This window comes from Vidua chalybeata, chromosome 12 (genome assembly GCF_026979565.1).
Source record: "Vidua chalybeata isolate OUT-0048 chromosome 12, bVidCha1 merged haplotype, whole genome shotgun sequence".
NCBI classification, from domain to species: Eukaryota; Metazoa; Chordata; class Aves; order Passeriformes; family Viduidae; genus Vidua; species Vidua chalybeata.
Window position 1 is genome coordinate 4,381,383 of NC_071541.1, and position 16,118 is coordinate 4,397,500.

General features: G+C 43.0%; 1 protein-coding gene across 3 annotated transcripts in view; it reads left to right on the top strand.

Annotated features, from left to right (window-relative positions):
• The window catches only part of FOXP1 (forkhead box P1), a 174,425-nt gene that overhangs the window by 115,328 nt on the left and 42,979 nt on the right, over positions 1-16,118 (top strand). For all 3 annotated transcript variants that reach the window (XM_053953634.1, XM_053953633.1, XM_053953635.1), the window contains exon 9: positions 12,019-12,123. In XM_053953634.1, the coding sequence (XP_053809609.1) occupies positions 12,019-12,123 (105 nt within the window). The remainder of the gene's footprint in view (positions 1-12,018; positions 12,124-16,118) is intronic.

Sequence of the window (16,118 nt, forward strand, 5' to 3'; positions counted from 1 at the left end):
TTCCCCATGCAATCATGGGCATTCAGCATCATTAGAATTCAGCACTGACTGTGTGTTTCATGCTTTGATTTTACTCAGACAATTTAATAATGTTTATTGTGCTGATTATATATATAAATTCACTCAATGCAATAAACATACCTCAGTCATCAGTACCCTAAGGGAAATATTTAGTTATAGATACTTGAATTCATTCAGGATAAGGGAAAGTGAGACCATCAACCAGCATGCAAACCTCTCATCATCTTATCAGCATTTGGGTTTCTTCAGTAACAAGCAGTTTTTCTCTACATAAGTAAATAAATAAATAAATAAATAACAGGAGTCAGTTAAGTACATCTGCTGTGCTTAGAAATGTCAGGGGCAGTACCCACTTTCCTTCTTGTTGCACTGCATCTTATTTGGGAGAAACTTGATTATTTTCTTAAGAAAAGCACCAAAACAAAGCAGGGGGATGCCTGGTCACTTCAGGTGGCTACTAACTGTAAAACCTGATTAACAGCGGGCATCCTGAAACCTGCATGCTTGGGAACATTCCCCACATGGGTAAGTTTGGAAAACCAGAACAGTGCAGAATTCGTCAGTGCTTTGCAGTGGGCAGAGATTGCTCCAGTTTGGGCTTGAACTGGGAGTTCTGGGGGTGCAGTGGAGCTGTTGAACACCTTGTGCTGGTCCCATCCCCTGGTACCATCCTGCACTGACTGCAGCAGAGCCAGGGTGGTGGAGGCTGTACATAAACAAGTGAGTTAATGAAGGTCCAGACTGGTTAATTTAAGAAGTGCATCTGTTGTTTACCAGAAGTAAGGTGAAGAGTTGCAGTTAAAGGCTTCATGTCCAAGAGACCCTTTCTCCATCTGCCAGCAGTCCCATCTCTTCCCCTCATTGCCTTTGATTCCACATACACTTGAGTCTTGTCCTTCCACATAAGCAAGCAGCCATCTCATAGGAAAAATAGATGGGATAAACAAGGGGATTTTAAAATTGCTTTTTCTTGCCAGCATGGCAGGAGGACAGGGTCTGGAGAAGGCTCTGAAGGGAAGTGAGGAATGGCATGGCAGACCACTGATCTGCTGCTTAGGCCTAATGCCTCGTGTTTTACTGTTGTTATCTTCCATGCCAGCTGATCCTCCATCAAAATCCCAAGGCCCTTAGATGAGGGCATTAGGATTCAGCACAATTAAGAATTACAGACTTGGGTCCATTATTAATGCTCGGGATGAAACAGTTCAGCCCGCAGTCCATATGCTCCCAGGGCCCCATCCTCTCTTGGCCAGCCTCTCCACTTAGTCCCTGGCATTCATTCTGCACTGGTGCCAGCCTCAGATCTGCTCAGCCGTGTCAGTTCCCCTCAGTTGCTCCCTGCAGCTGAGTTTAGTTCATTACCCTTCACCATCAGCAGAGTTGTGTTGGATTAGGTTGCCTCAGATCCATTCTTCTTTAAGAAATAGGTGTTCCTGGGGCCTTTCCTCCCAAGAGGTATTTAGCTGCTCCATGTACTCAAACCCCATCATGACCCTTGTGCTCTTACCCATGGTCTGAGCAGCTCAAGTGCCTCCATCCTTGCTGTGGAGCCAGGTTGGAGTGGGAGACTTGAGCCTGGATGCCCGGCTGGGTATCTGATAAACCATCCTGCTTTCCACATGGCTGCTGTCCTTCTCATTGCACCTGGAGTGGCTTGTGGGGCTGCTTGGGCTGTTGGTGACGATGACACTGTGACAGCAGGGCCCCAGCCTGGCCATCTCCACTTACTCTGTGCAGGTACAGCCCAAAGTGTGTCCCAGTGTCCCATCCCTTGGCACTCACTCCCCTGCCAAAGAAATGCCACCAGTTACTGAACGGGCTCCCCTCTGAGTCACTCTTCTGTAATCAGCTTTGAAAAAACACCGGCTGTGACTCAGACCTGGGGCTGTTAATCTTCAGTTTTAAGCCTTATCAGGCACTTTTTATTGTTCGTGTGGAGCCTCCTGTGCGTCGCCCGCACCCACCGTCTGCCACGCTGCTAAATCAGTTGTACAATTCCACTTGCTCCTCACTCTGCCCAGGAGCTCCTTCATCACGCTTCTCAGGGAATTCCTGCACTAAACCAAAAGCAGCTTATTTTACTTGCTTTTCCCTAGGAAAGATGCTAAGTTAACCAGCCTGTGAATGTTTGATGTGGCCCCTGGCTGGAGGAGGGTGCTGAGTTTGATGCTTGGGAAGCTGCCCCGGCATCAGGGAGCTCCTGCACGCCAGCGCTTCACTTCTCTCTGGTCCTGTGTAATAACCATCAGTTGTACAACTCCAAACACGAAGCTAATGTATCAAAAAGCACTTAAAATAGATTGGGTGAGCCTTGGCAGACGCCTAACAGAACTCTTCCAAATTTTAGCATATGTATTGTTTTATTCCTCCATCTGGCCAACAGATCATTGTTTGATATCTGAGTGCTTTGCATATCTCCTCCCTTTTCTTGCAACTGAGATACTTACACGTGCATTTAATACAGCTTAACGCTATTTTTACATACCAGAGAAATAGCTGATGGCTTTCTGTTAATTGCATGCACTTTGCAGTTAAACTTTTACTAAAACATTCCTGTCTAAATACTTAAAAGTCCAATGAAAATTTGTCCTCTTCTTTTATTAGAGGTGTTTATGTAGTACTCTTAAAAAGGGACCTGGTTTTCGTTTACTGCACTGTGGATTTCTGTTTCTTTTTATTTCCTCCTATGTGCAAGTTGTCCTTCCTCAGAATTTGGTCAGGTCTGTTTGTCCTGAAGAGCTGAGCAAGGAGCTGATAAAGAGCTGTGTTATTTTTTTAACATACATAGCACAATGTGAGAACAGAAACACCCTTGAAAGGGCTGTAGAAGTAGAGGACTTAGGTGACTTCTGTGTGACTATTTTCTGTGCTGTTGAATAAAAATGGAGCAGTTAGCATGACAGCTGTTATATCATGTTATATTGTACTGCTAAGGTATCAAGCAGCATTTAACGTAAAACTCCACCATTAAGCTGTATAAACTTTATCCGTTTCACTGTGGTTTAATGGAAAAAAAATGAGTTTCTCAATAAAATGACATCATTTTTCCCAGGTTGTAATGTTCACTTTACAACTGTTTTTCTTTAATTCAATTTGTTTTACTTTACTTTTACTTGACTTTTCTTTTTTTTCTTACAGTTTGGAGAGGGGAAAATCTCTTTTTGTAGAGCAGCTAGGTACTGCTCAAACCTCTCTTCCCTACTTTTCCCCTTCTCCTCGCTCCCTCAGCATCTTGTGCTAATCTGGAGCTCTATTTTTGTCAGGCAGACACGGCTGTATTTTCAAAGTAGTGAGATGCACATTTAAATTTGGTAATCGGGATTTGTGGCTCTACCTGCTGCACAGTGAGGGGTGGGGAAAGGAGCCCAAGGAAAATTCATATTGTACTGCTTGCTGCTGGAGCAACGTTTGTGAAATGCCATGGGGTGTTTTTCTGTATAGCTGGTAGTGGTAAGGTAGGAGGCCTGTAATTTCTTCTGTGTGATCAGGAAAACATATGTATATTATAAAGTAGATTCTTGTCATTAAAAGGATGGTATAAGCCCAGACCGGGAAACTGCTAATATGTTACAGCTTGTCATTTAGGGCTGCATGAATAAAGAGGAGAGCTATTCCTTTGGGAGATGATTCCCTATTCTCGGGAACTGAGCAACAGATCCGCTAGCCAGCAAATTCTTTTTAACTGTAATTTTCCTTTTTGTATATACTCAAAAATAACATCACGATGGGCCCTTAAATGCCATTTCATACACAGAGCACAATTTCCACAGCACAGGTGGTGCTAATATAGGACAGTCCCCTAGGCACTTGTCGCCAGGAGTTGTACAGCTTGTTCAGTGTCTGCATCCATATGGCAATCTGTCCCATTCATAGAAAGACATTGTAGCTGTGCCTGTGGGTGCTGTGGTCAATGTAGTGTAAAATGTAGATTTTAACTCTCGGCAACCTATGTTCTGATGTTTGTTTTATTGTAGAATCCAATTTATAACGTGGGGGAAGAAAAATCAGCTCAGAGCAAATTCCAGAACAATCTGGCTGGCTGGGGTTTGTGTTTATTCTTGGAGCGCATGGTTAATCAGCAGGTGCACAGCCCTGCGCTCTGCGCGCTCTAATGAACAGTTTACAGGAAGTCTTGCTCGGAAGAAACATTTTCCTTGTTGTTTATACTGTGAATTAACTCAGAAGTTGCAAAGCTGTAAACGATGTTAGCTGGCCACGTATGTCATGCAAGTCTGTTCTGTATTTCTTGTCTTTTTCTGGCTTTCTTTCCTGCTGTTGCATGGTTTTCCCTGGGTGTGGGATGCTCAGACAGGATGCTGAGCTTCTCTGTGCTCTGAGAGGGGCAAATCATGGCAAGGAGCCCTCCCAAAAAGCAGGGTGAAGCTCTAGTGTTGCCCAGCAGTTCAGATCTAACTGCATGAATGTGATTTGTGGCTGCTCTGGTACCTATCGGTCCAATGCCAAGTGTTGTTCTGTTTTAGTGGGACTATTTGTTATGCCTTTTAGTAAACACAAACAAATAGACCGCCTAGCACCTGCAGCAGCATATGATATTTATACTACCTGTATGATTCAGCACGCTTCCCTGGGGAAGCAGGCTTGTGTCCTCTGGATTTTAGTGCTTTTTTAAACAGCATTCTTCCAAGGGGAGAGCATGCGGCAGAGAGAATGCAGTGCTCTAGCTGTAGCTCTCCCTTGGAGTCATTATTTATCTTAATTATATTTTTATAAACATTTCCCCAAGGGCACTTTGCTGCTGCTGCAGGGGTGTGGGGTGGGCGAAGGCCCCCCCCCAGTGAGCTGCCAGGCTGTGTGTGATGTGACAGTCACCTTCTGCGCAGGTTTTGTTGTGCCTGTGGGACAGGGGTGAAAAATACTGACGTGAATAATCCCTGTTAATCATATTTGTTGACGTATCACCGGTTTATATAAGAGTGGAAGACTTGCCTCAACTCTAAATGTAACAGAATAGAATTTGGTTGAACAAGTACAGATCTTGTTTCTCAGTGTTTTCTTTTACTATAAATTCAAATGTTACAACAGAATATAAATTACAGTAAAATAAGGTTGGCAAACAGGATCTTTTTACAAAGTAGGTATGTTCGTTGGTAATTTTACACCTCCATCTCAGTGAAGTCCAAGGTCTAATCCTGTGTTTTTATACTTGTGTGTGTTCTTAAAAGGGTTGCTGAATTGGGGCCAAAGCTTTGCCATTGCCACCTCCCTCTGCCATGCGAATTGGGTGTGTAAGAGGGATGGGATTGCTGCGCTGAAAGTCAGTGCTAAAAAAAAAAAAAAAAAGCTGAAAAAAAACCCTGCAGAACATTCCCCCCAGCCCCAAAAAACCCAAGAAAGTGGTTGGATCACATTTTTTTCCTAATTAAACTAAGATACTGAATCAATCCGTTTTAATCTGAATAAATTAGGAGACTGTTCAGAGAGGAATAAAATGAGATTTAACAGGGATAAGTAGAAAGTAGCCCAGCTAGGAAATCAAAATTCCAAACTGCGGGTTTGACATGACACGTCAGCTGCTCAGCATCAGTTGTGTGGGAAATGGCTAAGGCAGAATCAGGGTTGAGAAATTAAGGTGGGACACTCTGTGCCATGTCTTAGTCAAAAAGGTGAATGCAGTCATGGGAGGCATAAACATGCATGTTGCATCTGAGTACTTTTTTTTTTTTTCCTGTTCTACTTTATGCAGAACCAGTTAAACCACATTGAGTGTGATGTACAATTGGCCAGTCTCTTGCAGAAGGGATAAAGGGAAGCTGGAGCAAATATAGAGGAGAGCAGCTAGGATGATAAAGGAGTTGGAGGGAATAGGCTATGAAGACAGATTAAAGGGAATTAAAGATCTACACCCTGGAAAAATAGAGGCTCTAGGAGGATATGATTATGGTATGTAAGTACATGAAGTGATGCTACAAAGAAGAAGAAGGAAAAAAATTGTTCTCATTAGTTAGCAGTGCTGGAATTTAAAATCCAGCGTTTCAAATCATGTGTGTCTGGGTATATTTGATGTACTTTTCACCACAGTACCTAGGCATAAGGTTGAAATAAAAAAAAATAAGAGTTTTAAATCATAGAGAAACTCGTTAATTCAAATGCAGGAGTGGAATTTGTACTGGAGATAAGTGATGGATTTTTTGCAATGGGCATTTCTTTTAAATGCTCTAGAAATACATTTAATTTCTCCAAGGAAGGGATGTAGGGTAGTGACTGTCCAGGCCCTGTGGCAGTTATCCTGCAGGGCTGGAAGAGGGGTTGCCACTGGAAGGAGGATGTGTTAGAGTGCTGGAGGGTCATAATGTTGATTAATAATCCAAACCATCAGTGGATAGATCAAAACCAGAAGATGATGGTTATAATTATCCAGTCTGATTCTGCTCTTTGTAGTGAGGGTGGGGTAGAAGGGAAGGGGAATGTCAGCCAGATTTTGTTTTAGCCTTGCTGCAGATTCTCCAGTGTTCTCCTTGCAGAACAGGAATTTAGGGAATAGTGCCACCAGAGGCATAAATGGGGGGCAGTGACTTGGGGTGCACAGGTGGCCTCGTGTTACAGCAGCACTGCTGTTTTCCTTCTTATGCTACAGGAGTACACAAGTTAGGGCACACCAATTAGAAGAGATCCTTTCAGCCTGTGGGCTGCAGTTTTAACTTAATTTGTCTTAAATTGGTGTAGTCATTTAAAATGTAATATAACCTCTTGTTACTTCCAATAGGGCTTGATGTAAAACATGAGCAGCTCCTAGTCCTAGTTCTGGACTAAAGTAGTGAGGAAGAGGAGAAGTGCTCATCTAAAAAGCATCCAAAAATTTGCAAGCCAGTTGTAGAAAGAGCTGTCACTGACCACTCACCTCAAATTCCACCTCTCCTGCATGCCCTTGACCTTCTGTTAAGCTTTATCCAGTGATGGAGAGGCATCACCCTGCTTGGACAGCCCCCTGCTTAGATCACATATCTGCTTCCTGGGCCATTCCTGAGGCTTGGACAGGAGCATGAGTATCTAGAAGTTGGTTTTTGGGTTTTTTTTAGTTATTGGTTGGGGTTTTTTTAAATTCACAGTTTAGAGAGGAAAGAGATGCTGTGCCACCTTACTAAGAATTTGAAGGGATTTTCCCAGCAGAACTTCACTGCAAAGCACATCTTTGCATCTTTGTTCAGTTGATTCTCTCATGAAGGCAGGAACTTACACTTGAGTACAGTTTGTACGATGATTTAATCATTACTTCTTCCGTTTCATTTTAAAATCAGATACAGCGAGTGTTTGACTCAGAAAATTGTGACTTTTTCAGCAGCCTTCTTCTTTCAGTGCCTTCTGGTGAGCTTCAGAGCTCACCGGGCAGTCACAACTCTGGGAGAGCCATGTTGGTTCCCAGGTGTGTGTCTCCTTCTCCTGTACAGGACCAAAATTGTGGCATTCTGCCTCAGTGGCTGTGCCTTTTAAATGAGAGAGAGGGAGAATGTGGTGTGAGGCAGAGCCCCGTGCTCCTGCCTGGGCTGTACACGGATATCAGTTTCATGGCAGCTGGCAAAGATGAGGTCATTTCCCATTGACCCTGAGGAATAAAGTAAAATTAAAAAAGCAGTTCTGCACTTTCTGAGGGTGCTGTACTCCAGCTTCTTGCAGGAGGAAAGCAGGAGACGTGGTATTGATTTTTCAGCGTGCAGGTGGCTCAGGCATGTTCTGAGCTCTGTTAGAACGTGAGCAGATGCTTCATAAATGTAATAGAAAGTCAAGGATGCTTCTCTACATCACTGACTTCCCCCAGTGTTTTGGCAAAGATCATTGGCCCAAGCAGATGTGGAAGAAAGAGAGTGGAATTATGAAGTATGTCAGCATCATGAATATTTAAAATATAGTCCACTGTGTGGCAGAAGCACAGACACTGAGGCTTCTGCTTAGCTGGATTTTATATCTACCCATGACTTCTTAGCCAGTGGGTGTGCAAACACAGCACCCAGTTCCACCCAGTTCCCAGTGGTTAATAATTGGGGGTTGAATGAAGCCATTTAAACGGGGGGAGCTTTCATGCTGGGGCTTTGGTCACTGCTTTCCCCAATACCCAGCATGTTCCCATCTCACTTTGGGGTGTCATTTTCACTCTCCATCAGCACTTAGCAGTCTCTGGTGTTTCTGTCTCCTGTGCTGTTGTGTCCCAGAGTGTGGTTCTTCCAGGATGCTGTAGGAGAGCAGGTGTATTCCAAAAGATGAGTGGCTGGCAGGAGTGGGCTGTGCAAGTAGCAGCTTCAACAGCCATCCCTGTAGGAATGGGAAGTGAAATTGCTACCAGACCCTCTGGAGATCCTTGCAAGGGGTTATGAGGCAATGTAGGGGGAAGAAGGAAGAGGTTACATTTCCTCTCCTCTATCCAGCAAGCCCAGATGAGCTGTGGAAGTGCCTGTCCCTTTTCCCTTCCCCTCTATACTGGAAACAGAGCTGGAAGCAGCAGAAAAGTAGACACACAGTTTTCAGTCTCGTACATGGATTTTATTATTCTCTTGTATGTCATGAATAAGTGACTTACGCAAGACACTTCACTTGCCAGAGTGTTCTTTGCTGTAGTTCAGTGTAATAATGCATCATTATTGCATTATTTGGATGCAATTCTATTGTATTAACTATTTTTTATGCAAGCACCTTACAAAGAGAAAGAAACTCCACATTTTCCTGAATTTACATCATTTATTCCTTCACTACTTTGAAAATTATGTCTTGTTATAAAATGATTTCCACTAGCTGGTGTTGCATCACCGGTACCCGACCATGAATATGCATTCCTGGGAAGGAGAGGGTGACAGAAACAAACACCTACTCTAATGTGTCATTAGAAATCAAACAGACCTAAAACTTGCTTCTGCTTGCCAATGCTCAGATCTTCTAAAAGTCTGTCTCCGGCAGCAAGACCTAGGATGCATCCAGATTACAGAAGCTGTGCTTGCGTGCAGGCGAAATGTCAGTGAACAATTTCAGATTATAGGTTTGCATCATGCTCACAAAGCTGTTTATTTATGTACAGGATTAAAATCTTCTTTTTCCACCTGTATTTGCCCAAACAGAGTACTTAGATCAGTTCAACAGAGTTCTCTATTCATTTCCACTGGCTGTATCCTTTGTGCGTTACATCCGCCTCTGTATAAACCCGCTCTTTGTTTTGTTTTGAGGTGCTTCTTCAGGCTCTGTCAGGGAACAAGTGGCAATCTATAATATCTTCAAAAGTGGGATGGATAAAATAGCAGTAATCTGATACTGACACATAAAGGTCACCGAAAGGCACTGCTGAAACCCCCCCGGGCAGGATGGGAGTTGCTGCCTTCGGAATGGCACAGTGCCTGCAGAGGAGGCCGGCGTTTGTCTTTCAGGACTGAGGGGTTTTTTTTCTCTTTGAAATGTCTTATTTTTGGTAAGTTGAAGTAGTTCCTCTGCTTGGTTGAATGGCAGTGGAAGCTCTGCGTAGGTGTTAAGCGTGTTACGCGTAGCATCGTGTTAGCAAAGTGACCTTTTAAGTTCCCATTTACAGTCAGCACCAGCCTCTGTGGTTATTGACAGCACGAGCCTTTGACATCCTGAGCATCATTTAGAGTTTGATATTGTCTTGGTCATTCTGTCATTTTCTTTGGACACAATACCAGGGTGTCACGTCCTACATAGTTTGTCTTGTCTTGTGCAAGTTCCCTGGAAAGAAAAGAGATTTGCGCTTGGATTTTAAAAATAAATAAAAATCTCGGTAGGGCTCTTTCCGTTGACTTGGCCATGGCCTTTAGGCTGTCACAGAGAAACTTTAAAAATCCCTGCTGGGGGTTTAAGCCATGTGACTCCTGTTGATATTATAATGAGATTTACAGTGCTTAAACCCCACGGAGCACTGACTCCTTGCTTGGCCATCACAAGTCCCAGTGTGTGGGTAACGTGCACTGGGCGGATTCATACACTGCCTTTTTTTTTTTTTTTTTTGTTCTTCCAAACACACTGAAATCATAACTCTCATATGTAGTCTTTATGGACTTTAATGGAGTGTTAACATGAAATCCTCCTTTCTCACCCTTTGCTGTATCCAGGTACAGAAACAGATGATAAACCCCATTATTTTCTGAATTTTCAGAGGATGTTTGACCATATGCCTGTTTGGATAGGGTGCATGGTGTTCTTCAACCATTCTGCCTCTTCCTTAGCTTAGCAAATGTGTGGTTTAGCATTTTTTTTAATTTCCTTGCAAATAATGCATCAGTTCCTTAGTTCTTTTAAAAACTTTACAGAGATTCTCCTCACTTGAGCATTTTTTAAAAGACTGATTCAGTTAAACCAGTCTAGTATTTGTATATAGAGAAGGCCTTTTTAAGGCTCTTCACCTACTGTTGGTTTTTTTAGGCAATTACCTTGCACATATATATATTTATTCTTGAAAGACTATTTGTAAACAGCAAAAAAAAAGGATATTAATAAAATAATTAATTAGATTCATGTAAAACTCATAACACCTTTTTTAGTCAGTACTTTTAAAATTATTTTTTCAATGTAAAATAATTTTTAAAAACACCTTCAGTAATCTTCAGATTCTCATTGTGCTTAAAGTCAAAAGTGGCAAAATCTGGGCAGGAATTTCTCTTCCAACTAGTTTGTGTTTGGGATGACATCTCAGGAGTGTATTTACAGGGATCTGGCTACCCAGTGCATCTGAAATAATACAGGAACACAATTTTGTCAGAGTGCAGAGACAGATAATATTACAGAAGAAGACTAAAACAGCATTTTCAGGTGTGTGTAAAAGTAAAATGGCAAAAAGTAGGCATTTATCCATAACATTACCTGTAATCCAGGATGAAGTAACTCATAAAAGCCACACCTAGATGCTGGTATGTGTTCATATCCTTTGTGTATGTTTGAAGTCCATAATACAGCACAGACATACTGTAGCAAAAAGATTTGCCATGAAAAATACATACATGTGTGAGCATAAAATAAAGATTTCAATATTTTTTTGACGTTCTGCTTTTAAAGTCATCTAAGGTTATGGAGATTGTTGCAAAAAATAATTCCTTTCCTTAGGAAGTTTCCATGCAGAAGTCGAATAAAGAAGATATTTCAGAATATGGTTCATCAGTGAGTGCAACAGATACATTTCCCTGAGCACCACATGGCCTGGATCAAAGCGTCTCATGACTTGGATCAGTGCAGCCAAATCATTACGTATTGATTGGAATCCCGCTGAAGGATTAACCCCTTAGTGCTCATACGAATTTTTTGCTTTAACCCTGGGTTCAGTAGTTAGGAGGCCCTGTGACGTTCCTGCCCAATCTTAGGCAAGGTTAATAGCCCCCACTAACCCCTCGTGCTGAGGAATCCTTTGATTGCATGCCCCCTCTTCTTTATGGTGAATTTTGCATTGGAAAATACGTCTCAAATCTTTCTTGGGATGTAAGGGGGCCGTATTTGTGCAATGAAACAGACTTGTAAGAACAAGAGAAAAAAAAAAAAAAAAAACAGAAAAAAACCGACCCAGTAAATAAATAACATGGTGGGAAAGCCAAGGCTGCAAATTTGATGCTTTCCCTTTCTGTAGCCATGAGGAGAGCCTCAGGTCCAGCTGTGGTATGGTGTAATGGGACACTGCTGTGTGGAGATGACTTCTCGATGAAGTTGAATTGTAAATACACAATGTTCATAAATTTTTTAGCAAAATATCAAGCAGGATATTAAGCAGGTCTGTCAAATGATTTCTCCCCCGTCCTTGTTAATTTAAATTCTTTACAAACCTCTTAATTAATGAATGAAATGTAGGAGGATAGCTAAGTAAGAATGACACATGTTTCACACTGCAAATGGTATTTAATTCTGTTTTGAAAAACCATGGGCAAGAGTCAGGCGGGTACCGTGAGATGTTGGGGATGCTTCAGGATCTAGTGTTTGCTGCTCTTTAGGAGTCTTTGTGGGGATGAATTGTTACAGTCCCTTCAGCTCACAGCACTTGTTCTCTCTTCTCTTTCTCCCCTCCAGTTTATCCCACGAGGAGCACTCACACAGCCACCCGCTGTACGGACACGGCGTATGCAAATGGCCGGGCTGTGAAGCAGTATGTGAAGACTTCCAGTCGTTCCTAAAGTAAGGATGGGTTTTTTTTTTGGCTTTTGCATTGTACAGAAAGCATGCCCTGAAATTTTGTGTGCTGTCACTCACCCTGGGCCTGATGCAAAGCCCATTGAAGTCAACAGAGAGCTCCCTTTCACTTCAGTGGCTTTTGGATCAGGCTCAAGAACGTTTTAACAGGGGATAGTAAATTAGCCCCATGGGGAAATTACGGTTTTGTTCAGTGTATTGCTGTAAAATAGTGTTTGCACTTCCGCAGCTTTTTTTTTTTTTTTTTTTTTTTTTTTTTTTTATTTAAATAATTTTTAAGTTGCAGTATCGATCATGTAAATAATAAAACCTTGTTTTAACCTTGATTTCACTTTAATTTAGAAATCTAGTCTTAAATTAACTCTATAATTGAACAGAGAATTGCAGAACATCACGTGAAATTTAATTTATGTCAAATAAGTAACTAATGAACAAAGTCTACACTACTAAAAATAAACTATAATTATATTAATTGGGCCCCTGCAGTTTGCTGCAGACCTTTTCCTTGCTGCCAAAGAACACAGTTTCACACGTTGCATAAACAGTGCGTTATGGACCAGTGTGTGGTAGTGCATGCATCCCGATGCAGGGAAGGACCTCAGAGCCCTAATAGCTTACACATGGCTGCTCCACAACTAAACCATCAACCTCACCCCTGTTCCCATCACAAAAGAGTTCTTTGTCTGGGTAGGACACCAGGTACACACATGCTGTGGGTGCATCCAGGTTGCTGAAGGCTTGTCCCTGATCTTTGCTCGTGTTCTGTGGCTGGTCAGTTGTAAGATCACTAGAGACAAGCCACTCAAGCAATGTTTGTGATTTAAATGCACAAAGGGACAAACTTTTCTCCCATTTAGAGTAGTCATCTCATGAAGTTAGTCCACATAAATACATGAGGTTCTTCAGGATGAATAAGTAGACTTACTCCCAAAAGGTTCAGCTGTACCTGCTGTTTCTGGGGCGGTTCCCTGGATTTTTATGTGAGGGAGGGAAGGGCAAAAGCAAGCAGAGGTTGTTTGTTGGGTGATGTTAGATGATACAGATAGGATTTTGCTCTCAGAACAGAATGGACCAGTTGTGGTTCCACTGCCAAAACCCTCCTGAGTTCATAGGAGCGGCGCTGCTCCTGCTCTAAACATATGTTACAAGTGAGGAATTGTACAGTATGAGAAGGTTCTCATTACAAGAGGATTACAAAATAAGAAGGTGCTAGTCATAAATTTCCATGAAGGGTGGCCTCATTCCTTGTAATTCATCCTGTTGTTCACTTAAGTGAAGTAAATGCTAATCTCGCCATACTTGCCAGCTCATTCATATTCATATGCCATACTATAGCATTTAGACCTTTAAAACAATTCTCGTCTTTACTGCTGTAAGTGCAAGGGAAAGGTGCTGTGGTAGCCTTAGACAGTAGAATAAAGTGTGTGGTTGCATATGGTCAGATTGTGTCACCTTTGCTTCCTGTGCTAGTCCCATGTTCCAGGTGAGAGCAGCTGCTTTCAGGGAGATGCCATAGGAATCTTGAGTGGTCTGCTTGAGGTGGCCATGCATAGAAAACACAGCTCTTAATCACAAGCACGGTTAGAGGCAGGGCTGGTTTTCTACATGGCATTTTGGATATGTTTCAGTACATAGACCCAGTCCACCTGGAGGAGATAACGTGCAGCAATCAGTAGTTAGGAATAACCTGCAGGCTGTCACCAGCCCAGGTTGGACTTGAAGCTGCTCCATCAATTCTAGTTTTTTCAGTCTAGTTTTTGCCTCCATTGAAAGCTTTCAACAGAAATATTTTGTGTGAGCTTCCTAAACTTATCATCTTGTGTAAATTTTTTCATTATCCAAATGCTGCAGTGTCCAAAGTCTTACTGTTCAGAGTGATATTTCACCCAGAACAAATGCAGAAATGGATGTCCCTGAGCAGTGTACTGACACTGTTAAGTGAATGTTGCTTCATAAAATACCGTAGCCTTCCATGTCTCCTGCAAAGCATCTGTCCTTAAATTATGTTGCCATTTATCAGAATTCATTACTCAATGAAAAGATAACAGGTAGATGGTTGAAGTTTCTCTCTGATACTTGTGTGATCTGTGACACTCTTTCAATGGCCTCCTCAAGAGAAAAGCTCTTGTTTACCAAGTGAAATACAGCCTGTGTATCGAGTATTGCTTAATTTCACTTACCTTGTGAAAAGGCAAAGAGAGAAGTTATATGTGGAATGAAGGCCCTGTATGCCAATAAAATGATTCTTCAGTTAAGGGAGAAAAAAGGACTCATAGGTCTAAAACATGGTTCATTTCTTTTCCTCCTGAGGAAGAAATATCATAACTGTTGGTAAATCAAAACCAGAGATTTGACACTCTTCTGTGATCGTTCTGTAGTGTTTGTTCCCAAGGTGAGGTACACCACAGGGCCCTTGATTTCAAAGATAAATGCTGTACAAATAACGATCCTAGTTGTCTTTCACTCACAGCCAACAGGAGGATACTTATCAGAACCAGCAGATACACGGGCTATTGTACGCATTTATTTCCCTATTTCTTTTTGAAATCAGGTGCAGCTCTAGCGTCGTTGTGTCGTGTTTCTTTTTTGAATCCATCAGCCATTGGTTATCATGTGATGCGGTATCAGTCAGAGCTAACTGATAGCAGCAGGGGCTGCTGCTCTGCCTAATGAAACAGCAGCACCCTGCATGCTCCAGAGCACTCCCTGAGCCTAAAAACAAAAACAAGTCCAGTCTCGGGGCGGTGACCCTGTGGCCTCTGCCAGGCTGCAGGAGCAAGGTGAGGGCTGGAGGGTGCACACGTGTCTGGCCTGTTAACCAGGGCCGGGCTCACAGGCGGGAAAGGAGCAATTAGTAGCACAGAGCGACTTTCCTGCAAAATTGACTATATCCTTGATTTCATTTGCATGTGTTTAAAGACCGTGGAACATAGGAATATATACCCCTTATACAGCAAGTTGTTCAGGAAATCCCGGCTGGAGGGAGGGTGGTTAATTCAGCAGGGTAGCCAGGGCAAAAAATTCAGAGAACTGAATAGGGTTTTATTATTCCTCACCCCTCCCCTTTTTTTTTTTCCCCTATAATTTGATTGTGGGTTAGACGTGCTTAATCCTGGCTGTACCATTTTTAAATCAAACGTATTCTTTAAAAGAGAGGACATAGACCTTTGGATAGATGTGGCAGTCCGGTGTTGCAGTGATGCTGGTAATCTGCTTCATGTGCATTTAACTTTGATGAAACGAAGGGGAGTTTATGTGAAAGAAACTACTAAGTGCACTCTGTAATGTTTTCACAAGTGTTTTTATCATGGTAACATCTTGTTTACTTTAGTTGCCTGCCTAAAACTACTTGGAACATGTTAAGAAAACATTTCGAGAAAGCTTCTACAAAGAGGCTTTTGTTTAGCAGCAACTGTGAGACTGCTCGGCTCACAAAGGTGTTAACTTTCAACCCCTTAAGCACTTCCACATGAAATTCCAGCAACTATGTTTGTGGTTTTGGAAAAACAAAGTGTATATTAAAGAAACCAGGTATATGCTAATACATGTTGAAGTAGGCCGGAAATCATAAATTGTTTCAAAGGCATTAATTGCGCTCGTTTTGCACGGCAGAGCGTTCTGCGCCGAAATCATCCGCACGGCGCGGACTTTTTAATCGCACAGGCAGCGAGGGCAGGGAGAGGCTGGGCTGTGGGTGGGTGTTTCAGGTTTCTGTAAGGCCGGCGGGACCCCCCCCCCCCCCCCCCCCCCGGGGATGGGGGAAGCTGCGGGGATGCGGCCCCGTCCCGTGCGGGGGGACGCGGCCGCGCCCGCCGGCAGCGGCTGGTGCCGAGCCCCGCGCCCGTGGGGACGGCGCCGGTCCGGGGCCGGCTCCCGCTGCTCCCACAGCCTCCCGAGCCACCCCCGGGCAGCGCAGGGGGCTCGGGACCCCCGCGGCGGCGGAGGCCGGGGTGGCCCAAATCCCACAGTGCCCTCTAGTG